At 36.5% G+C, this 24,495-nt stretch overlaps 1 protein-coding gene across 1 annotated transcript; it reads left to right on the forward strand.

The window, feature by feature from the left end:
- The first annotated feature begins 4,410 nt into the window (after positions 1–4,410).
- LOC113075251 (heparan sulfate glucosamine 3-O-sulfotransferase 1-like) lies at positions 4,411–23,876 on the forward strand. Its single transcript, XM_026247915.1, has 2 exons — positions 4,411–4,990; positions 22,258–23,876. The coding sequence occupies exon 2, from the start codon at positions 22,316–22,318 to the stop codon at positions 23,225–23,227; it is 912 nt and encodes a 303-aa protein (XP_026103700.1). The 5' UTR covers positions 4,411–4,990; positions 22,258–22,315; the 3' UTR covers positions 23,228–23,876.
- The last annotated feature ends 619 nt before the right edge of the window (positions 23,877–24,495 follow it).

Genomic DNA, 24,495 nt, shown 5'->3' on the forward strand with positions numbered 1-24,495 from the left:
TTAAAACCTCAAGGTAGCTAGACATAGAGATATTTAATTTAGCAATCCCTAAGGGAAACTGCGCAAAAATACAAAACATGCAGGAAAGACATATTAGAGGAGAATGCACTAAGAATTACATTGCACCAGTTATAAAATCAGTGCTGAACACAATTGGTGGTCACTTCCCAGTCTTGGAGGACATTTATAAGAGTTTTGGGAGGTTTTATGGAGGATGCGGCATACTATCCTGATCTGGAATAGTTTGGAGGGACTGCACAGCATCAGTGCCCCAGCCAGACATCTGAAGTGAATTAGGAAGTGTGCCTGGTCATGAAACTCTTCTCCATCTTTTGATGAATTACCGCTGCTACGATCAAAGAAAACAGACACCTCTTTTAAATCAAATTGTTCACTGTCTGCTTTCCATAGTCAGTATAAGTGCTTTGTTAATTGCATCAGGTAAACCGTGTAATGTTTAATACTTTTTATGTAGAAAGAATATATTTACATATATTCACATATATTTAAAATTGAAAATTATTGACAAAGACACAGCTTTTGCTTCATAAGGTATTAATTGATGGACTGGAGTCATGTGTATTATTATGGACTTGTGGGATATTGTGATTCTTTTATCACCTGTTTTGAGCCTCATTCGGATGGCACCCATTCACTGCAAGGATCCATTGGTGACCAGGTGATGTAAAGCTACATTTCTCAGAATCCGTTCTGATAAAGAAACAAACTCATCTGACCTGCAGGGGTGAGTAAATTCTCAACTTTCCAATGTTGGGTGACTATCCCTTTAATGGAACCGGATGTAATTTGCAGAACCTAATTAAACTAAATGTTTTTACTAAAGTGTTGATTTTAACTCACAAGAACAATCTTTTAGTTGCCATAAAATCACAATAAATAGCTGCATATTTTAATGTTTGCTGTTTACAACCTCTGAAAGAATTAGGCAAATGCTGGGAGGTTATTTAAGGAACAATGGCTTTTACATTTTACAACATTTTTCACAAATCCTTTTAGAAAGTCTCATAATACCACATTTTTGTATGTGCCTATATTATGCTAATATTACATTACTGGCATCCATTGGTCCCTTTAGAACTATAAGTGTACTAGTGTGAGCAGAAATGATCCTTATACTGAGTCAGCGATCTAGACATTATTGTCTCATTCCTGGTACTTCCTTTGAAAAAGAAATTGAAGCACGTTTGCAAGTATGTTCAGTCATATTATTTATGAGGCCCACTGTCTCAGAGGAAAGTAAACTTATTTTGTTGCCCTGCACATTTGGTCAGCAGTGCATTGTAAGCATAGATTTTACTGACTATCCTGCTAATGCACATACTGCAGGCTGTAAAAGAGCAGCACATCCTTTTTAAATCAAGCAGATACTAGAAATCTCAAAGTGATTTGCTATGTACAGTATAATGTATATATCATTACAATGCCAGAACAAAGAGATACCTTTAAACTGTGCCCTTTTGCAGCTTATGCCATAAATTCATGTTGACACTGAAAGGAAGCATACATTTCAAAGTGCTGCTATAGCACTACACCGCTCAACAACACTTTACCCATTAATCATACAATCACAATGACACTGAGAATTTCAAAACACAGTCAATGTTTATTTATACAAAAGATGCTTAATGTGTAAAAATGTGATTTCTCTTTCTTAATTTATTTTTTATTGCATGCCACCCTAATATCTACATAATTTACTGTAAACACACCAATGCCTTTAAGGAAAACAAACAGCATCTATATAACTCCATCAAGAATATATCCCTATGTATCTGCTCTTAAAAGCTTTAAAGCTACAAGCTGGATGCAATCACATTTCCATTTAATTTCCAGTATGTACTGTATATAAAGAATGGCTGTTATACTGTGTTCTTAATGCACATGGATTTTAGAGGATTGATCTATGTCTGAATGGTGAACTTGAAGTACATTTCTTGGTTATGTGGGCATTAAAAAAGACATGTTGTCTGGAGGTTTTATCCTGACTTGCATTATTAATTCTACACTTTCACAGTCAACCTGATGTTGATACTCCTACACTGTCTGGGACCCTGAAATTACATTGATGCATATTAAAGGGTAAACCCGTAAAACAGTTGTCGTTATATATAATCTATAAGATATTTGGGATGAAAACCTGTAGACATGAGACTGTCCCATAAACTGGCAAATAAATAACAGTGTCAAGGTCCAGGAAAGTAAGAAAAGCATCATCAGTATAATCCATCGGCCATCAATGGATCAATCATAACGTTATAAAAGCTAATTTGGAGAGAATTGGGGATTGAATAAAGTCATTATTTTTGTTTTCTTTGTGTACAAAAAGTATTCTCGTCGCTTCATAATGTTACGGTTGAATCACTGATGGCAGATGGACTATTCTTTTCATACTTTCCTGGACCTTGACACTTTTATTTATTTGCCAGTCTATGGTACAGTCTCAAGCTTACCGGTTTCATCCAAAATACTGTCTCTTAAATTGTGTTCTGTGTTTACTCATGTGCCACAAAATGTACAAAATTAAGACTTTCAAAAATTAAGACTTGCACTCTGCTATCGCCATTGTATTGGCCAAATAAAAGACATTCTGAATATAAAAAAATGATAATATACTGCATAAATGTATATGGATGATCAGGAGAACTGAATGAACGGAATAAAACAGACAAAATAGAGTGAAAATTGAGCTGACAGCCGTGTAATGCTATTTTCAGGACTCACTGAAGTCTTCAGACAGCCAGGCAAAGATGGACGTGCAAAAGATTCATAAGAGGAGCATTGTGAAACTCCACAAACTATCGCTCTATTTGAAAGAACAGCCACCCTCTATGAGTCTGTGGTCTGACCCCCCTCCGATTCCTCCGAAAACCAGCCTATACGGAGGAGAACCATAAAGAAACTTTAATGAAGAAAGAGGAAAGGAACTCAGAATCCATGAGAGATGAGCATCTCTCTGAAAGGGGGAAGCAACAAGGATGAAGATCATGATGGCAGAGATGGAGAAAGAAATCAACAGAGTGCTCCCTGTACGTATAGAGAGAAAGACAGATAAAAAGGTTGTAGGAACTGGGAAAAAAATATGAAAGACGACTGTGATCACAGCTGACGGTAGGTTCTATAGAGCGACACTGAAAGTGCAAAAAAAAAAAAGTGTGAGACACACAGTGAAAGGGCCAAATCAGACATGCTCACTAACAAGGCTGGGGGTTTGAGGAGCTCCTGGATGTCAAGGGAAGAAAATGGGAGGCAAACTCACCCCCCTCATGGTGCGACATCACAGGGCACCGTTTTTTTCTCCCCTAACTACCCCCCCCCCCCAGGTCTGGAAGCAGGAAGCAGAGATTCAAGAACCCAAATGTGGCGAGTGAGCGAGGAAGGGGTGTGTGTTCTGAGATCTTAACCAGCAGGAGGTCTTCATTTAAACTCTCAACCCCTTCCCTTCACACTACATTACTGCTCATATGGGTGGGAGAGATAATAAGACTCCGCAGTAATCCATAATCCGACTGAGACCTCAGCGGAAGTGGAGGAAGGTGTAGTCAGACCCGGGAATGGAGGTACTGCAGTAATTTCAAAGAAAGAATTTCAAGATTTAGATTCATATTCATGTTCTTTCTGAACTCTTAGCATCACATAGAATCTCAATTAACCCTTTACTATTACTAATGAAGTAGGAGATAAAAAATGTGTATACTATATATACACAGCTTCTGCTCCCCCTTGATTAACTAAGGTAGCCAAAAAGTGATAACCAAAAAAAAAAAAAAACAGTAACCAAAAATAAGTGAATAATTACAAGACATGATGACCAGTCACAGAAACGAATGTAAATAGTTAATTCTAGTTAAAGCTCACAGTTAAATAGTTAAAGCTCACATGATGAAAGTATCCACGTTCCACCAAAATATTTCTGCTGCACTAGCTCATAGGAGAACAGTCAAAAATCCTTTCATGTTTTATTCACCACACAAGTCATGAAGTACAGAGAGAAAGCCAAAAAATAAAAATAAAGAAAAATTCCAAATGTACTTTCTGCATTAGCACATGATTATTATTCCAGCGTGGGTAATGTACCGTCAAACAGTGAATGTGTGCTGCGCATTTGGAGATTAACAGAAACTAGAGCTATACGTGCTGCCCATCTATTTGTGCCCTGTGTGTTTGTGAGCCAGCACCCTGTAAGTTATTCATGATTTTGGGGATTTTCTGGGGCAAATACATTCCAAAGACCTTGAACAGAAAAACAGAGAGCTGGAAAAGAAACAGGCTGTTCTGAATGTGGGATATGAGGAGGAAAAAAAATGACATTTGGAGACAAAGTGAAGAATAAGTTCCTGTATTTGGATAAGAGAAGGCAATGAGACGCAAATCAAACGATATGGAGAAAAGAAAGAGAGAGACGGGCTGAGGGAAGAGGCAGAGTGATAGTACAGATGATAGGAGGGGGGTTAGAAACAGAGAAAGAGAGAGAGAGAGAGAGAGAGAGAGAGAGAGAGAGAACGAGGGAGGGAGGAATTTCCCTCAGGGGCAATGTGTTTGTGCTCTCTCTCTCTCTCTCTCTCTCTCTCTCTCTCTCTGTTGCTCATTCACTCATACACACACTCCATCCACACATATTTGACAGACACACACAGCATGTAGACACACTTTCTAATTCATTCACTTCCCTCTCTCACACACTCACAGAACCTTTTTACGACCTTGAGTCTTATTTTCACTTTTTTTTTCCTGCCTAGAGTCTAGAGAAGGAGCTACGCCACCTCAACTTTAAAACTGCCGTTACAGAGAACAGGAGAAGGAGAGAAGGGCCAGCAAGAATAGAATAAGAGAAAAAGAAAAAAAAGAGGCTGGAAAGTGACTGAAGTGCTCTGAAGGATGGAATAGAGAAGGATGAAAGTCCCGAAAACATCAGGACGTAAGACTCAGACACATTTTATGAGAGAAACTGACTGAAGGAGACAAAGCTGAGGTAAGCTCTTGTCCTGTTCTATCACTGTTTCACTTCTTAGTGTCATTGCCCCCGGCTGACCGGAGTGTTTGGTCAGTGAAACTCTGTAGAATTAACCACATTCTGTGTTCCTCAGCAAATCTTGAATTTTAGCCAGCACTTTGAACTGTGCTTAAAATGTCTCATGTGTATGGTTGCATACAGCATGTCAGATTTTAAACATGCTTTAAAAAGTGAACCCACTTCTTAACTGTGCACTCTTGAAATAAAGGTTCCAAAGAAAGCTTTAGCAGCAATGCCATAAAATAACCACTACAATAAACCTTTTGTGGAATAGAAAGGCTCTTTATGTAACCATAGATGCCAATAAAGAACCTTCACAGAGACAAAGAAACTGTTTTGATAAACTGTTTGATATTGTTCTTAGAAGAGGTACTATAACTTCAGAGACCCATGTCTCCTGCAAACCAGGTATGACTAAGATCAAACTTATTTATTTAGATTTTTAGAATACATTCACTTTCAAGATGATTGATGCAGGTCTTTATTGTTATAAACCGTACATACACAGGTGTTTATTTTGTCTCTCATCAAATTATCAAGTAAATGCTTATGAAACTACTTTAACAAATGTCTATAGCTTCAAATACCCTGGTAAAGTGAAAACAACATGTTGGGTCTCCAAAGAACCTTTCAGTGAAAAGTTATTAAAAAGAATAATTGTTCTTCCAGAGTGAATGCTTTTTTTTTTTCACCATCAAAAAACCTTTTGTGCAATGGAAAGTTTTCTTTGATGTTAAAGATTCTTCAGTAAACTACATATTCCAATAAAGAAACCTTAATTTTAAGAGTGTACTGAAGCTACTGTAGATTTAAATGAAAAGTGCTACTTTCTATACCCCTAAAAGGCAGAAGATTTATCAATCCATTCAATATAATGACACTGTTTAATTAAGTAATAGACATGTGGATTATTTTGCAAGTTTTGTTCTATGAGAAAATAGACCCAGTGTATGTTTGTCATGTGTATGTTTGTGTATGTGAGTCGGTGGTTTCAGGAAGGTTGTGGGGCCATGGGAGTCACAGATGGGTGAATGGATGAGTGAGTTAATAGGGCTAATATGTTGTGTACTTCACACATGATGCTGAATGTATTGTATCAAATCATAAATGCAGCATGTGACCTGTTCTGGGACTTGTTGGCAGTTCTGCCATGTAATGCAAGCCTTAAAATATAATGATAAAACTCTCCCTGTTCTTACAGTACAAGTCAGTGTGGTGAAATTTACTTTACTAAACCCCATCCCTAAATCAGATGGATAACATGAAGGTTGATATGGATGTTGTTCAAGCCTTGGGTCTACCCCAAACCATAAAATCTGATTGGCTGAAAATAATGTTGTGCCCAAACCAAGGATGTTGATCTAGAAACATGTCCTACTTGGCAAAATCACAGTAAGCTGCTTTGCTTTACATAAACATATTTGATTAATACGGTCAATGCAAGATGTTGACAAAGGAATGAGAAAAAAACAGATGGATCTGGATTAGATGAATCTCTGTCACTTAGCATGACTTCATGGGGGCATAAAATGTTGGAGCATTAGTGATAGAGGACGATGTGAATAATAGATATCAGATTTTATGAGCACAGAACTGCTCTACTAAGTGCAATGAAACATATCTAAAGAAGGAAGGAGAGACGAGAGGAAAAGAGTTGCCTATTTCCTGTATGTCTGTTCAGAAGATTAGTTAAGAACAAGATCAAACAGGTTCACTCCAAAGCATTACATCGGTACGATTACCTAAAACAAAAGATTCAGACGTGGGTGGTCTGCTTTTATCCTATAACACGCATCCTAACATCCCTAGAATAAGGAATAGAAATTCACTATATTGTTAAAGACAATAATATTTGTGACCCTGTCTAAAGTCATTTGTTTTCTACATAAAATCAATCTCCATAAAGATGTAAAGAACATTCTGTGAAAATGTAACCTTTATATCTTTAATATTGACTGAGTAAGGCCATGTCAAAGATTGAAATCTTAGTGGAATTAATGGTTGAAATCAAACTTTGATGATTGTTATCTCATAATTAGATTTTGAGACTTTAGTCTGGATTTCACAGACAGGGTCACATATTAAATATGACTGAATAAGATAATAACCAGTGTTAATAACTAGTCATTTTATCAAAATGCTTACAGCATTTCAAACTCAGATCCAATAATGCATTAAAAATAGATATTATTAAATTATGAGCACATTACATGGGCAATAGAGGACAACATAATCTGAAAATCTGTTAGAAGCAGAATAAGCCACAAAAGAAATAAATTACTTAATGGACCCAGTTGACGCCATATTTAAGTCTGTGAGTCTTGTTTCTGTCATAAAAATCTTAACATCCTGTGTTGTATCTCAAGCACCTCTTCTATTATTGCGACTTAAAGTTTTGCATTTCAAACTTTGTTTAAAGATCAAACATACTCTATACAGTAAGCTAGCATTGAACTGGTTTAGTTCATGGATAACTAAATGACTGTGGCTGGTGGGTCATTTATCTGTCAGTGACTCACCTACACAGACATTAGGCTCTCGTAACTCACATAGAAACTACACCAAAACAAACCCTCACCCACACACTAGGACTACAATAACTGAAAGGGCCAAGTCCAAAGTAGACAGCTTGGAAACCCCATTGATTGACAGATGGTCAAATCTGCAGTGGGGTTCCCTATTCAAACAGAAGAATGGAAACCATGTACAGGTTTAGATCAGTCACTTGTGCTAAAAAGTATCTTTTTAATCAGACTTTAAGCACTTATTTTCGGTTGTGACCATCTTACGGTAAAATTAGTGACCTCAGGCCATATGGATGAGAGTGAAGGTCATTATGTACGTCACAGGGACTGTACTCCAGACAAAACCACTATGTTCTCAGGAGGGAAAATATCCAGATAAAGTCATGAAGACAAAACAGTTGATCCTTTTAACAAGATTAGCGTATCCTTGGATAGGAAGACAGAGATTTGTGTGCGTGCATGCTTATATGCATGTGACTGTATGTGTGTGTTTACTTGTGTATAGAGGAGTCTTTTTGGTTTGTTTCTTGGGTCATTAGTGTTGACAGTTTTAGTCCATTAAGATGACAGGCTACTGCTCTCCTGCTGACCACCCTTCATGCAACTCTCTCCCCTGTAGTCTCACAGAGTCGAACCACAACACAAGAAAAAGAAAAATGAGGAAAAAATGAAACCACACAACAGTAAAACACGTACTGTAACGTCACAGAGGCGCATAGCGCATTACCACAGGCCCTAGAACATCCCTGAGAAAAAGGCTAAAAAAATAACACCAACAAAAAATATTGTTGTAATATTGAATCGGGAAGTCGAAGACAATTCCCATCCCTAATTTACACTCCTGATACAGTTCTATGCAAAGCATGCTTGGAACTATAAATCCGCTGCCCATTTTAATTTAATGCTACAAAAATGATTCAAGTAGTCCCTTCGCAAACAGAATAATACTGTACAGCTCAAATAATACAGTCTCGGAAAACTTTGATGATGATACGTTTTGGAGTTCATACTGAAATCTCTGTCAAATTGAAACATCATTTGTTGAGTTCTCTTTTAAAAATTCAAATGTGATGTTACTCGAGTCTTTTGTTCGGAGTAAAATGTAAGCAGCAGACTTAAGCAGAAATCTTCATTTGCATTCCATTTTTTCTCATTACTGTCTAGAAGAAACAATTGAAACAACAAATAGACTTATTTCTCTCCTACGGGACAAAAGCATTGCAAAACCTATCAAGAAAAAAGAACAGCAAATTCGACTGCATCTTGAAGCACACCTTGGTGTACCCTGATACAGAATTATGCATTAGATCATCCCTGCACACCACAATATAGTGGAGGTCTCTACTCCGCCACATATGCAAGAAAAACCAACACACTGCAAAATAAGAAAAATAACATCTTATTCTGCATCCCAAGTGTCCTACAAAGTACAGAACTGCCTGGCATAACACAGCAGGGCCTGACGGGACCCCTTTCTTGTCCACACACACACACGCACAGAACATACCACTGTTTCTTCACAATACCGAAGAACAAAAACACAGGCAGCGATGCAGAAAAATCCCTCTGTGCACAACACATCCATTCACCGCATGCATATCTATAAGCAAAGGATATAGCTGTGAGCTTAAGGCCCTTTCAGTATGTGAGCATTTAAAGAATCACAAAGAAGATGTTTTTCACTAATCTTTGAATGTGAGGGGATTTAAGGATGAATCAAAAGCAACAACCTGGTGTGGAAACGCAAGCACGAGGAGAGACAAAAAAGCAGAACCAAAGATGTTACTTCTGAGATTTTAGCGCAGCTGAAAGATGGCAAGCTCGCATGCAGACACACAACCACCTGCTCTGAGACTGACAGCTCCATTCATCTGGCCTCTAAACTACTTTTTTTTTACTTTCCAGGGATTAATTGCCAATTGCAAAGACAAATCTGGAAAAAACGATTTCTGGCGCAAGTTCATTCTCACCCTCTTGCTGTTTGTTTTGTAGAAACACTCCCTATCTATCTCTCCATTTTGGGATTTACCAGACAAGTAGATTAAAACTAAAGAGAGTGTGAGAATCACCCCTAGTTTTGGACTGTAGAGACACCTCACAGCCAACATGATGCAGCTGGCTAATACATTTCATACCTAGTGTAAAATGATCAACATCCCTTAAAGTATTCACTGAAATTTCTGAAATGACTAGTTCATCTAAACAATCTGTTAATTACTCATCCTCAAACATTTTTTTTTTTTCACATGGAACTGAAAAGGAAAAGTTTAGTACAAAATCGCAGGTGATGATCTGGGTGATAGAAAATAAAAGAAAAAAGGAGAAAAGAAACAAGAAAAAAGTAGTTCTAAAAGTAGACTTGCAAAACAATCTTTCATCACTTACTCACCCTCGTGTAATTCCAAACCTGTATCACATTTTTTCTTCTGTGGAAAATAAAAAAGACAATTTGAGAAATGTTTTTTGTTCTTACAACATCAATGAATGGTTCTTTGAAATTTCTTTATTTGTGTGTGTATGTTCTGAAGAAGAAAGTCTTGCGCAACATGAGTAAATGATCACAGTATTTTCATTTATGGGTGAACTATCCCTTTAAGTCTGTTTTATGTAAGAAACAGGATGGTTTTTTGTGTTTCACAGAAGAAAGTCATACGCTTTTGGAATTAGGGTGAGTAAATGATGACAGAATTGTCATTTCCCCCCCAACTTTAATAAGCATTAACATATTGCATTATCTGCAATCAGGAGAGGTTCCACATCTTTCTCTCATTCAAATCCAGTTCAAACTTTCTAGGACAAACCACATTTTAATAAAACTTGATGTATTGAAGTAAAACTAGTTGATAGTAGTGCATTTTAACTGACATGTTCAAACTGAAATTAAAATATATGAAAATGTTGTATTATTGCATATTTTAGTAGCATGTACTGTATACACTACTGTTAAGAGGTCTGGGGTCAGTACAATTTTTTATTTTGTTTTTGAGAGAAATTAATCTTAAGCATCAAACATTACTTAAACTCAAACTTAAACATTGTTACAAAAGATTTATATTTGAAATAAACAATATAAAAAAGCTACAAAAACAGTTTCCACTAAAGCAGCAAATCTTTTTTAACACTGATACGAAGAAATAATTTGTGTAGCATCATGTGACACTAAAGACTGTAGTAACGGCTGCTCAAATTCCAGCTTTGCATCACAGGAATAAATTACATTTTCAAATGTACAACATTACATTTTTGATCAAATGAGTGCAGCCTTGAATGACAATAAGGGACTTCTTTCAAAAACTTTCAAAAACCCCAAACTTTTGATCAGCATTAGTTTATAGCCTACAGCACAGAACATGTTGTTGCTGATTTCATCTCATTTCATCCATCCCTTTTCTTTTATTGATTTTCTTTTGCTATACAACATGAAATCATACTAGATGTGTCATTTCAGCCCTCATGCATGCCGTGACCCTGCAGTAGCTGTCAGGTCCACATGCTCAATTTCTGAGTTGTATTAATATGAACGGTCTAACCTCCATCTGTCCATCCACCCCTACAGAGAGACAGATTATAGATGTGACCACTGACTCTCAATGTTTACCCCTTCCCTCCAAATCTGTAATATTATACTGCCCACACACAAAGAGATAGGAAATAGATGGATTCTTTCCCCTGTAGTGAAAGCCAAACACAAGTCAACTGACATGAACTACTAACCCAATCTCTTGCCCCCTGTGGCACAGTCCAGATTACTAATCACTGAATGATTTGCTTGTCATACCGAATTGGAAAATTGCAGTTTGATAAATGAAAGGCTGTTGGCTCACAGCAGCGATTTTAGTTAATATATTTTAAATGTATAATGATAATACATAATTTAGTCAACAGTCCTTAAAAAAATATCAAAATCATACGGGCAGAGAGAGTAAAGGAGAGAGGAACAGCGAAACATTAATTGGCTGCATGATTTCACATAATAATATGTGATAGTATTTCTAAGCTTAAAAGCTTATTTGCCTCTGGAATAGCATTTTTTTTTTAATTTTTGTGAGTGTGCTTTTAGAATGAAAATTGCTAACAAGTTGCTTAAGCTAAGATCTGCCAAACAAATAAACTCGCATGCGTGTGGTACTTATGTAGCAATTATTTTAGAAAGTTTTTAAAACACACAGTTTCAAAATGTATATTTCCTGGTAACTCAGGTAATGTTTTCTCTTCAATAACGTTAACCACAGAAATGATTTCACAAAGAACTGCTAACTCTCGTCAGGGCTTTTCATGTGATAATATTGTTAACCTAGAAATCACAACCACAAATAATTTCCACTATTCAGAATTACATTTTGTGTGGATTTAAGATGCTTAGCACTACATTAATTAAGTTCATACACCGCAGTGTGTAAATTTGCAGTTGGACAGATTGTTTTGTTTATGCAAGTGTCTCACGCTCACCATTTCACAGAATTTATTTGATCAAAAATACAGTTAAAAACAGTAATATTGTGAAATATTTCACATAACTGTTTTCCATATTCATGTATTTTAAGATGTTATTTATCATGTGATTGCAAAGTTGAATTTTCAGCAGCCAATAGACTTCGCTATAATATCATTCTAAAATCATTCTAATATGCTGTATACAGGGAAGCGCATGACAATTTCAAACATAAGAGACATGAAAACCCAAAACCGGCGTTACAGCAGCAGGACTGTGGCTCTCAGGGACCAACATTGGCCACCCCTGGAATAGAAAGCTTAAAGTAAATAAATAAAATTTATTTGAAATTAAAAATTGTAGCAATGTAAATTTCTTTGTTGAAAATGTAATGCATAATTTTTCTTTAAAAAAGATATATCTTTTATATCTATATCTATACTGGTAGTGTAAATTCACTTCCGATTGTTAGTTGTAATCCTTATGTACTGTAGCATACTCTGTCAACTTGCATTTTTAAACATCACTACTACTTTAAAACTCACACTGTAAAAACAATGTTGTGTAATTCTAAATGTAAAATATTGAAAAAAGAAAAGAAAATGTTAATAAGTTAACAAGTTCCTATACTTTATACAGGGAAAAATGTGAAAGATCTAACCAGAAATTTCATTTAATTTTACGGTAAAATGCTATTAATTGTACAGTTTCTAGAAGCAAAAATGAACAAATAAACATACAATTTAGTCAAAAACTCTAAACTTATATTCCCAGAATTCCCTGCATGACATTTGAAAGTATTTTGTTTAATCATGTTATTTAATAGTCTTTGGTATCAGTTATCTACATTTTGTTACATTTTCTGTTGTTTAATGAATGTTTATTGCATCATTTAAGTGTTGTGTGTTACCATGATGGTTTTTTGTGTTTTTTATATTAATATTTACTTCAGCTACATGTGATGAACTTTAATTCTTCATGTTGCATTAGGACTATAAAAACTGAAGAGCACTAGACAGAATCTATACGACAACAATTTCTTGACAACATCCAAAGCCAGACATGACTGTAAATGAACACACAAACCAAACCAGACTGTATTATTTCTCCATCATCGCATTATTACATTATGCTCTCTTTCCTTTCATCTACAGTACATGCTAAATTTCCATATCACATACTTTACAAGAAGAGTGCTTGTCACGAAGTAGCTGCTAAACCTGACAAGACGCAGACACATTTTCATGCCAATTATGTTGCCATGTTCTCCATGCCAAAAACCTCTTTAATTAGAGTGTAGCCCCTCTCAACTTCCCCCTCCCCTCTGCTGGTACGAGACTACCCCCCCCCCCAAACACACACACTCCTCATTATCAATGCGAGGAACATGCAAACCAGAGGGGGCTTGTAGAGTGTGTGATTCGATTGACCCAGATCTTCAATTGCAAATGAGAGCGAGAATGAAGGAGAGGAGGGAGGGATGGAGGGAGATGGAAGTGAGGAAGAGTGAGAGACTGGTGGGGTGCGGGGAGGTTCATGAAGAGACTAATTTGAGGCTTAGCGGGGCGTCCGTGTGCTAAAAACTGAACAGATTTACTGAAGGTCAGTGTCTATTGGACAGATTGAATGAGATTTTTCAGAAGCATCCAAAGGGACACTTTCTGGACATTTTTCCCTGTTTCTTTCAGTCCAGCGGCAGAGACAATTGCATCCTCTCAAACACTGTTTAATCCTTTCATTCATTCTCCATTTGCATTTACTTAAGAGGAAGAGGAGGAAATCTTGAAAGTCACTTGGTTTTTCCCTGTAGTACGTCTGGTGAATCTTTGCACGGTAATACTTGTGTGAGAGTCAAATGAGCTGCCGAGTCACCTCAAACACACAAATCTTTTCATTTTTACAATACACAACCACATGCTTCACTCACATGCTTTTGAAATATTTGTGTTCTTACCAAATTAGCAAAGAAAAAAGAAAGAAAAAAGAAAACAGTACTGCTAAACATTATACATCAGATTTTTTGTAAACTAATTATTTCCCAGTTTTCTTCTTCTTCTTCTTCTTCTTGAAAAAAGAACTAAGAAATTCAAAAGTGCTTCTTTAAAGACAGCAGTAAGCAAAGAGCGACATAACACTTTTTTTTAACATAATGACAAATTTCTGGCAACCACAGTTACTGTAAACTTGACAGGATATTTTTTACAGTAAGGAGGTTTAGAAAGGAAAAAACAATTGAAGCAAAATATTTCATTTTGAACATAACTGAACATACACGCTACAATTATTTAGAATGTCTAACTAGCAATCAGGTATATTTCACCTTTATAATTAACTAATATATACAGTAGAGCTATAGGAGTATGGTAAAACAAGATAAAAAAATAATCTATAAAAAAATAATCTTTAATCTTTCACTGTAGAAAAAGGCCTTTGGTGAGCATTGGTATGAAAAGTCACTTCTGAAAACAACACACCAATGTTTTATTTATTTTTTTTGATATGCCAAAGAAAGTGACTAAATGCATTAGTTTTGCTAGGTGCCACTGAGCTCTGAACAATCCACTCGGATCGGGAACTGAGAAAAAATGCAAATATGTGACAGGAAGTCCTTTGATCTCAAACACTGCAGGTTGTCTTTTTTTTGTTTAGTTTTTTTTACAAGAGGCCAAGACTCTTGTAGTGTGTGCATATATTTATACGTGTCTGCGTGTGTGTGTGCGGTACTGCAGTTGTCTTGTGGTTGTGTTCATGAATGAGTCTGCTGGTCTTGTGCAGGATTACTGTGTGCTGCGCTAAGCTGAGGAGACTAAATGCAAAAATGTGTAAGAAAACCAACAGAAGTTTGTGTCACTGTATGTGCGTCGCTGGGTTTTCTTTTGGTGTGCAATGGCATTCAGAAAAGAGGATTATACTGCACAGTGAGAGGTGACAGCGGATGTTTGTTTTTTCTCTGCTACAGAATTTGTGTATGTGTGAGAAAGGAGAGACTAGCTTTGTTTGCTTGAGAGAGAAAAAAAACTGGAAGTCCTACTTAATCAGTAGGTCTGTGAGTCCCCGATAAAGATGAAACACACATTATAGATCCCTATAAGACAACTTGTGTGTCTGAGGGAATTAGTCGCCAACATAAGCTGGTTGCAAATTCATATGAATTTGTATGATCTCACTTTTTTCAGTTTTGTACTGCTTAAGCTTACCTGATGGTTAAGTCTAGGGATGGACCTTCACAATACAAATATACAGACTTGTTCAATGTATTCTCATGAGATGGAGATGTTGATGTCTTTATTTAACAGAATAAACACTTGTAAATCTAGCAAATTTTTTCATTCAATGTATTCAATGTTTGTATATTTACACGACCATTCAAATGTTTGGGCTTAAGCATTTTTTGGAGAAATTTTTTTTTTTACTTCTATTCAGCAAAGGATGTATTCAATTGTTCAAAAATGACAGTAAAGACATTTCAAATGTTACTAAAGATTTCTATTTCAAATACTGCAATGGCTGTTCTTTTCGACTTTTCATTCATCAGAAAATCTTAAAAAATTAATCAATGTATCCACAACTGTTTTCAACATTGAGAACTAGATAGTAAAGTTTGTTTTCAAACTTTAAGTTGGCTTGAAAAAGCCTGGCCAGAAAGTTAGAAAAATGTAGAAAGTTTGAAAAGCTTAAAAAGTTTTAAAAATGTAAAAGTTTGAAAAGTTAAGAAGTTTAAAAAAGAAAGTGATTAACATATTACTAGCATTATAAGCAAGTGACTACCATGTCGTTAGCATGATTAGCAAAGTTGTTAACATGTTTCTAGCATGTTGAGAGCATGATTTTAGCATGATTAGCATTTTGCTAGCATGTTTCTAGCATGTGACTAGCATGTTTCTAGCATGATTAGCATGTTGCTAGCATGTCGCTAACATTTTGCTAGCATGATTAGCATGTTGCTAGCATGTTTGTAGCATGATTAGCATGTTGCTAACATGTTTCTAGTATGATTAGCATGTTGCTATCATTTTTGTAGCATGATTAGCATGTTGTTAGCATGTAACTAACATTTTGCTAGCATGATTATCATGTTGCTAGCATGTTTCTAGCATGATTAGCATGTTGATAGCATGTTTCTAGCATGATTAGCATGTGGCTAGCATGTCTCTAGCATGTTGTTAGCATGTTTCTAGCATGATTAGCATGTTGTTAGCATGTCGCTTACATGTTTCTAGTATGATTAGCATGTTGCTAGCATGTTGCTAGCATTTTTTTTAGCATGATTAGCATGTTGTTAGCATGTAACTAACATTTTGCTAGCATTATTAGCATGTTTCTAGCATGATTAGCATGTTGCTAGTATGTTTCTAGCATGATTAGCATGTGGCTAGCATGTCTCTAGCATGTTGTTAGCATGTTTCTAGCATGATTAGCATGTTGCTAGCATTTCGCTAACATTTTGCTAGCATGATTAGCATGTTGCTAGCATGTTTGTAGCATGATTAGCATGTTTCTAACATGTTTCTAGCATGATTAGCATGTGGCTAGCATGTCTCTAGCATGTTGTTAGCATGTTTCTAGCATGATTAGCATGTTGCTAACATGTCGCTAACATTTTGCTAGCATGATTAGCATGTTGCTAGCATGTTTGTAGCATGATTAGCATGTTGCTAACATGTTTCTAGCATGATTAGCATGTGGCTAGCATGTCTCTAGCATGTTGTTAGCATGTTTCTAGCATGATTAGCATTTTGCTAGCATGTCGCTAACATTTTGCTAGCATGATTAGCATGTTGCTAGCATGTTTGTAGCATGATTAGCATGTTGTTAACATTTTAGTAGCATGATTAGCATGTGGCTAGCATGTCTCTAGCATGATTTTCATGTTGCTAGCATTTTATTAACATGATTAGCAAGTGACTAGCATGTCGTTAGCATGTTTGTAGCATGATTAGCATGTTGCTAGTATGTCTCTAGCATGTTTTTAGAATGATTAGTATACAAATAGCATGTTGCTAGCATGATTAACATGTGACTAGCATGTGGCTAGCATGGCTAGCAAGTGACTAACATGTTTCTATGCTAATCCAGGTAAAACCAGTTGATTCACTTAGAAACCAGCTAAGACCAGCGTGACAGTGGCCAAAACCACTTTAAACCATGTTAGAAGTATGTTTCTAGTCTGATTAGCAAGTTACTAACATGTTTTTAACATGTTTCTATGATAATCTAGCTAAAACCAGTTGATTCAGTAAAGAAAACCACCTAAAACCAGTTAAGACCAGCTAAAGCCAGCTTGACAGTGGCCAAAACCACTTTAAACCATGTTAGAAGTATGTTTCTAGACTGATTAGCAAATTACTAACATGTTGTTAATATGTTTTTATGATAATCTAGCTAAAACCAGTTGATTCATTAAAGAAAACCACCTAAAACCAGCTAAGACCAGCTAAAGCCAGCTTGACAGTGGCCAAAACCACTTTAAACCATGTTAGAAGTATGTTTATAGTCTGATTAGCAAGTTACTAACATGGTATTAACATGTTTCTATGATAATCTAGCTAAAACCAGTTGATTCAGTAAAGAAAACCACCTAAAACCAGCTAAGACCAGCTAAGGCCAGCGTGACAGTGGCCAAAACCACTTTAAAACTTGTTAGAAGTATGTTTCTAGTCTGATTAGCAAGTAACAAGGATGTTGTTTTCATTTTTCTATACTAAACCACCTAAAACCAGCTAAGACCAGCTAAGGTCAGCGTGACAGTGGCCGAAACCACTTTAAAACCATGTTATAGGAATGTTTCTAGTCTGATTAGTGAGTAACTAGCATGTTGTTAGCATGTTTCTATGCGAATCTGGCAAAAAACAGCTAAAAACAGTGGATTCAGTAAAAACCAGCTAAAACCCAGCTAAGACCAGCGTGAGAGTGGTCAAAACCACTTAAAAACCAGTTTGGGAGACTAGCCAAAACAACTGATCAGCTTAGGCTGGTTTTAGCTGTATTCTCAGTAGAGAGTTTTTAAGGTTTGCCCTGGTAGTAGACAGCTTAAATATATTATAAGCCTTATTTTTCAAAAGTTTGGACCCCCGCAATGAAAGTCTATGGGATTTAAGGTGGTTTTGGTAGTCTGGTTTACGAAAACCATAAGCCGAATCAGTTAGAAAAGATATAGCAACCCGAGTCAGACCAGTCTGAAGGTCTGACCCGAGTTTGGTGGTTCTAGCTTGAAAGCTCTAGGAGGAGATAGTGTTTAAAATTTGGCTCAGAAGAATAATAATAATAACTAGATAAAAAAGTTCGTCGAGACAAACTTTAAGTTGGCTTGAGAAAGGCGGTGCAGAAAGTTTGAAAAAGTTAGAAAAGTTTGAAAAGTTTAAGAAGTTTAAAAAGTTTTAAGTTTGATGGTTTTCAGTCTGAGATAGATCAGATAGATAGATAGATAGATAGATAGATAGATAGATAGATAGACACAGTCAGAAGATAGATAGATAGATCTAGGGTCCCCAGGAGTGGTTGCTAAGGTGTTGCTAAGCGGTTGCTAGGGTACCCTGAGTGGTTGCTAAGGTGTTGCTATGCGGTTGCTAGGGTATCTGGGATGGATGCTAGGGTGTTGCTATGCGGTTGCTAGGGTACCCTGAGTGGTTGCTAAGGTGTTGCTATGCGGTTGCTAGGGTATCTGGGATGGTTGCTAGGGTGTTGCTAAGCGGTTGCTAGGGTACCCTGAGTGGTTGCTAAGGTGTTGCTATGCGGTTGCTAGGGTATCTGGGATGGTTGCTAGGGTGTTGCTATGCGGTTGCTAGGGTACCCTGAGTGGTTGCTAAGGTGTTTCTATGCGGTTGCTAGGGTATCTGGGATGGTTGCTAGGGTGTTGCTATGCGGTTGCTAGGGTACCCCGAGTGGTTGCTAAGGTGTTGCTATGCGGTTGCTAGGGTATCTGGGATGGTTGCTAGGGTGTTGCTATGCGGTTGCTAGGGTACCCCGAGTGGTTGCTAAGGTGTTGCTATGTGGTTGCTAGGATACCCTGGGTGGTTTCTAGGTTGGTTTGGATAGTTGCTAGAGTGTTGCTATGAAGATAGATAGATACATAGATAGATAGATAGATAGATAGATTAGAAACAGTCAGATTATAGATAGATAGATAGATAGATAGATAGATAGATAGATAGATAGATAGATAGATTAGAAACAGACAGATTATAGATAGATAGATAGATAGATATAATAGATAGATTAGAAACAGACAGATTATAGATAGATAGAGATAAAATAGATAGATTAGAAACAGACAGATTATAGATAGATAGATAGATAGTTTAGAAACAGACAGATTATAGATAGATAGATAGATAGATAGATAGATAGATAGATAGATAGATAGATTAGAAACAGACAGATTATAGATAGATAGATAAATAGATTAGAAACAGACAGATTATAGATAGATAGATAGATAGATAGATAGATAGATAGATAGATAGATTAGAAACAGTCAGATTATAGATAGATAGATAGATTAGAAACAGACAGATTATAGATAGATAGATAGATAGATTAGAAACAGACAGATTATAGATAGATAGATTAGAAACAGACAGATTATAGATAGATAGATAGATTAGAAACAGACAGATTATAGATAGATAGATAGTTTAGAAACAGACAGATTATAGATAGATAGATAGATTAGAAACAGACAGATTATAGATAGATAGATAGATAGATAGATAGATAGATGAGTTTGAATGAGTTTGAATGAGTTTGAATGGGTTAGTAATAGTACATAGAATATGTACATAGTACATAGACTATGAGTTTAATGGGCTTCAGTGTGTTTAGATTTGAATTTTTGACAGTTGGAGTTTGACGGAATGTTCAGTTGAGCAGAGGCTTTTCAATGCAAGTCTATGGGAGTTTTTATGATTTTTAATCTTCAGTTTTATGAAAAGTATAAGTCCGATCAGTCTAAAAAGATATAGCAACTAACTTCAGATCAGTTTGAAGATCTGGGCTGAGTTTGGAGTCTGTAGAGTTAAAGCTCTAGGAGGAGTAGCAGTTGAAAATTTTAGTCTCAGAAGAATAATAATAATAATAATAATAAGTTTAAATAGAATATCAGTAAGTTGGCTCTCTCAAGCCAACTTAATAATAATAATAAGATTAAATAGTAGATCAGTAAGTTGGCTTTGTCAAGCCAACTTAATTATGAGAAATGTTTCTTAAGCATAAGATCAGCATATTAGACTGATTTCTGAAGGATCATGCGACACTGAAGACTGCTGAAAATTCAGCTTTGCATTCACAGGAATAAATTACATTTCAAAATATATTCAAATAGTAATAATATTTACTATTCTCACTATATTGTTGATCAAATAAATGCAGCCTTGGTGAGAGCAGAGAAAAAGCAAAAAAGGTAAATTTTGCCCATCACCAAGAACAAAAGCTAATATAACGCAGACTCAAAACATACACACACACAGCTTTCTGTTCACAATATCCTACAGCTCACTGTTCATGCGCAATCCAGAAAACAGCACTATTAAGACAGAAATATTGAAAATCTCCTTTTAATGTATTATTTTCTTATACTATTTGATTAAATATCACCACCAACAGACAACATAACCCGAGGACCAGGAGCAGCACATTCTGAGGATTAAAGCTGTGGGATGAGGGAATAAAGTGGGAGACATAGACAGCCACTCAGACCCGTAATGGCAGAGGTGATGAGGCTTAGCAGTAATGATGACGCTGATGCTGGAGCAGGAGTGGCAAGACCACAGGGCTCCACACTTACTCCCAACTGTGTAATTATACAACGTACAGAGCAACACCACAGCTCGTTTACAAGGGCTGACTGCTCAAAACTAGATGAGGAGCAAATTAATAACCCGTGACTCCGGCAGCAGCAGCAGGGTACAATAACATCAAAACTGTGAGGAGACTAAACATGGAAAATGAATCATTTTAAAGTAGTATAGAGGTCAGAAATGACGCGGCCAACTGTCCTGATCACCTACTGACATCTGTCCTCATATTCTTTGGTTTAGTTATTTTCACTCTCTCAAAGAAGAAGATTCTTTGATTATATACTCATCCTAATGTCAATTCAAACATGCATGATTTTCTCCACTGAATGCAAAAGGAGTTTGCCTTTCAAAACATCCATATAATGAAAGTGGGCCAGAGGTCGTCGAACTCCGAAAGCAATTTAAGGCAATATAAAAGGATCATAAAATTGTCTATATAATTTGCACACCATATTCCAAGTATTTATAACTTTGTGTGAGGAAGACATGAAATATCATATGTGACAGCCGTGGCCAGCATTCACTTTCAATGTTTGGAAAAAGCAGATTGGATGTTCTGCTTTAAACAACCACGTTTTAAATGTGTTTTAAACAAAAATGTGAGTAATTTTCGAATTGTTATTCTAAGAAACTTTTTAAGATTATACCTATTACATTTTTGTTGAACCTGCACTAAAAAGACAAATATGTAACCACTGCATCAGTTTTGTGAATCTGAGGACAAACAACAAACATGCATATCTTTGTTTTCAATCTGAGAAAAAAATTAAAACTCTAATGAGCTGCCTTTGCTACATGTGATGTGAGCGTTGCATTAATGTTCATTTTAACATTTTCTAATACATTATTCAAATCAAAAAGTGTTAGGTTTTTAATGGATTTGCAAAAACATGAACTAACAATGAAAACTATTGTACTTTTATTAACTAATGTTAATACTGTAACAATGGGCAATATATTAATCCATTAACTAACATCAACTAATGGGACTTTATTATAAAGTGTTACCAGTAAATCTTATTCTTGTTATGAAGAACTGCTCTATTAACTCCAAAGGGTGGCTCATGTAGTTTAACTGGAATGACTCAGGCTCATGAGGATTGCTCCAACAGTGAGCACTAGAGGACAGCAGTGAGAAGAAGAAAGTAAGATTGGGATGAGTAAATTTACCCAGGGAGATTTCTGAGACACTATTGTTTCATGAATATTTAATGTGTTTCTTCTCTCTTGGTTTTAATAATTCTGTTAATTAAATCACACTCCTGCCCTGCTGCTGTTGTTCATTTAACACGTTTTACATCTATTTTTTCATGTTAGTAACTTAAATTTGCCTGACACTGAATGTTTTACACATTTTGATATTTTTTTAATGCGTGATTAATGCTATGATAATTTTTTTTTTCTGCTGATCTTACTATTTATTTTCTCTGAAAAATAATCAATTTCCCGTGCACTTTCTCTCTCTCTCTTTAGAAATTTACTTCACAGAACTTGGTTTGTGTGCCACCCTTGACCTGACAGGACCGACGGCATGTTTTGGACGCTCCTCCTGGCTTTGATCCTCCTGCTGTTGCTCCAGGCACAGCTGCTTGTTTGTCTGCATGAACTCCGATCCTCTCTGGCCAAAGTGACTTCAGCGACCCCTTCTGGATCTTCCAATGCCTCAGCTTTGCAACGTCTGCCAGGAGCCATAATCATCGGGGTGCGCAAAGGAGGCACCAGGGCCCTGCTGGAGATGCTCAACCTCCATCCAGATGTGGAAGTAGCCAAAAACGAGATCCACTACTTCAACCTGGATGATAATTTTCGGAAGGGTCTGGACTGGTATCGTGCCCAGATGCCCATCACTCTCCCTGGGCAGCTGACGGTGGAAAAGACCCCTGGCTACTTCACAGCACCACTGGCCCCAAAGAGGATATGGGCCATGAATCCAGCTGTGAAACTGCTGCTGATCGTCCGTGACCCTGCAGAGAGACTTGTATCAGACTACACACAAGTTCTCCACAACCGAATTCAGCAAAACAAGCCATATCAGCCACTCGAAGAGCTGCTATTACCACAAGAACACATCAACCCCAAATACAAAGCCCTTCAGAGGAGCTTTTACTACCAGCATCTTGCCAAGTGGTTGGAGCTTTTTCCCAGAGAGCAGATGCACATCGTGGATGGAGAGGCGCTGATTCAGAATCCGTTCCCTGAGCTGCAGAAGGCGGAGAAGTTTTTGGAACTTCCACCTCGGATAAAGCCAGATAATTTCTACTTTAACGTCACGAAGGGCTTTTATTGTTTGCTGTCTGCGGGACATGACAAGTGCCTGGATGAGTCTAAAGGAAGACCACATGCACCACTTAGCAGCGAGGCTTTCCAGAAGCTTTGCCGTTACCTGCGAGTACCCAATCAAATCTTTTTCAGAATGGTGGGACAGAGGTTTGACTGGTGCTAAAGACAGCTGAAAAATTATTGACAGCTCTTACAGAGACTGAGAATGAGATTTAAATTACTAATGAAAACTCATTTTGTAAAAAGAGTGTCAATGGAATATGTTTAAAAAATACAGCAACCAGTTTGCAAGATGGCCAAGCAAAGAGACCAGCATCAAAATCTGTTCTGAACGGTAATACATCTGGCCTACAGTCTACAATTTGTCTTCTGTGGAAAATAAAATAGATCTGCAGGACTTCATGCTTTAAAAACTCTCTGGAGCACTTTTGAATCCAAAAGTCTCAGTTCAAACACTATTGATAAGGTGATGGTGTGATCGAAAAGATCGGCAAGGTCCAAGTTACTGAAGACACTGAACTTGAAAAAGTGTTTTTCAAGATGTAATTATTGTAGTCTAATCATTTAATTCTCATGTTTAATCTACTAATTTGTACTTTAAGATTTTATTTGAATTTTTGAATTGAAATGTCTATTTTTTAAATTAATTGGTTCTTTAAATTAATGAGATAATTTCATAATGTCTTAAGATAATGCACTACAAAACTCTTTTCTATTCAATAAATGTACATAAAGCATCTGTTCATCTAACCACATGACAATATTTTCAACACCTCGATCAAAATCAATTTGACAATACACAAATGTCTCTGTTACTTCATTCTGTCTTCTTTAAATATGTCCAGCCCTTATTTTAAGGAGGCCTTTAGACAGTATGATAATGAAAAGTTGTGCTCTGTATCTTTTTCTGCTGATGTTATGGCTACTGATGTAACACATTCTACATCTCATTTGAGTGTACATGATTGAAAGCATATAGTATTAACTTCGTAAGGGTTAAACATTTTAATGGCTACAAAACGACTGATACACCTTTTAAGAGTCAAACTCCCAAGCCTACATTTACTGTCACCACGCTCTGTGGTCAATATAAGATAAACCATAAATGAAAAACATTTACAGACAACTACCATATGTTATTAACAGAAGTTGCTCTTGGTATACAACTTACATGAATATATCTTCAAAGGCAGCGACGCCTGGATTTTTGCCATTTGAATCTCTCGCGATATGAACAGGTAAGGATCCTGTAGATGTCGTCAGCACGCATGTCCGATAGATGGCAGTGTTTCATCTGATATGTATAGCTGATGAAAACAACAGAGCTAGGTGTTTTGAACTACTTCTTACTACTTCTTGGGATATGCGTCAAAACGTTCATCAAAATTTAAAAGTACACCAAGAAGATTCTCTGCTTAAAAACACATATAC

The sequence above is a fragment of the Carassius auratus genome, unplaced genomic scaffold (assembly GCF_003368295.1).
Source record: "Carassius auratus strain Wakin unplaced genomic scaffold, ASM336829v1 scaf_tig00016555, whole genome shotgun sequence".
NCBI lineage: Eukaryota > Metazoa > Chordata > Actinopteri > Cypriniformes > Cyprinidae > Carassius > Carassius auratus.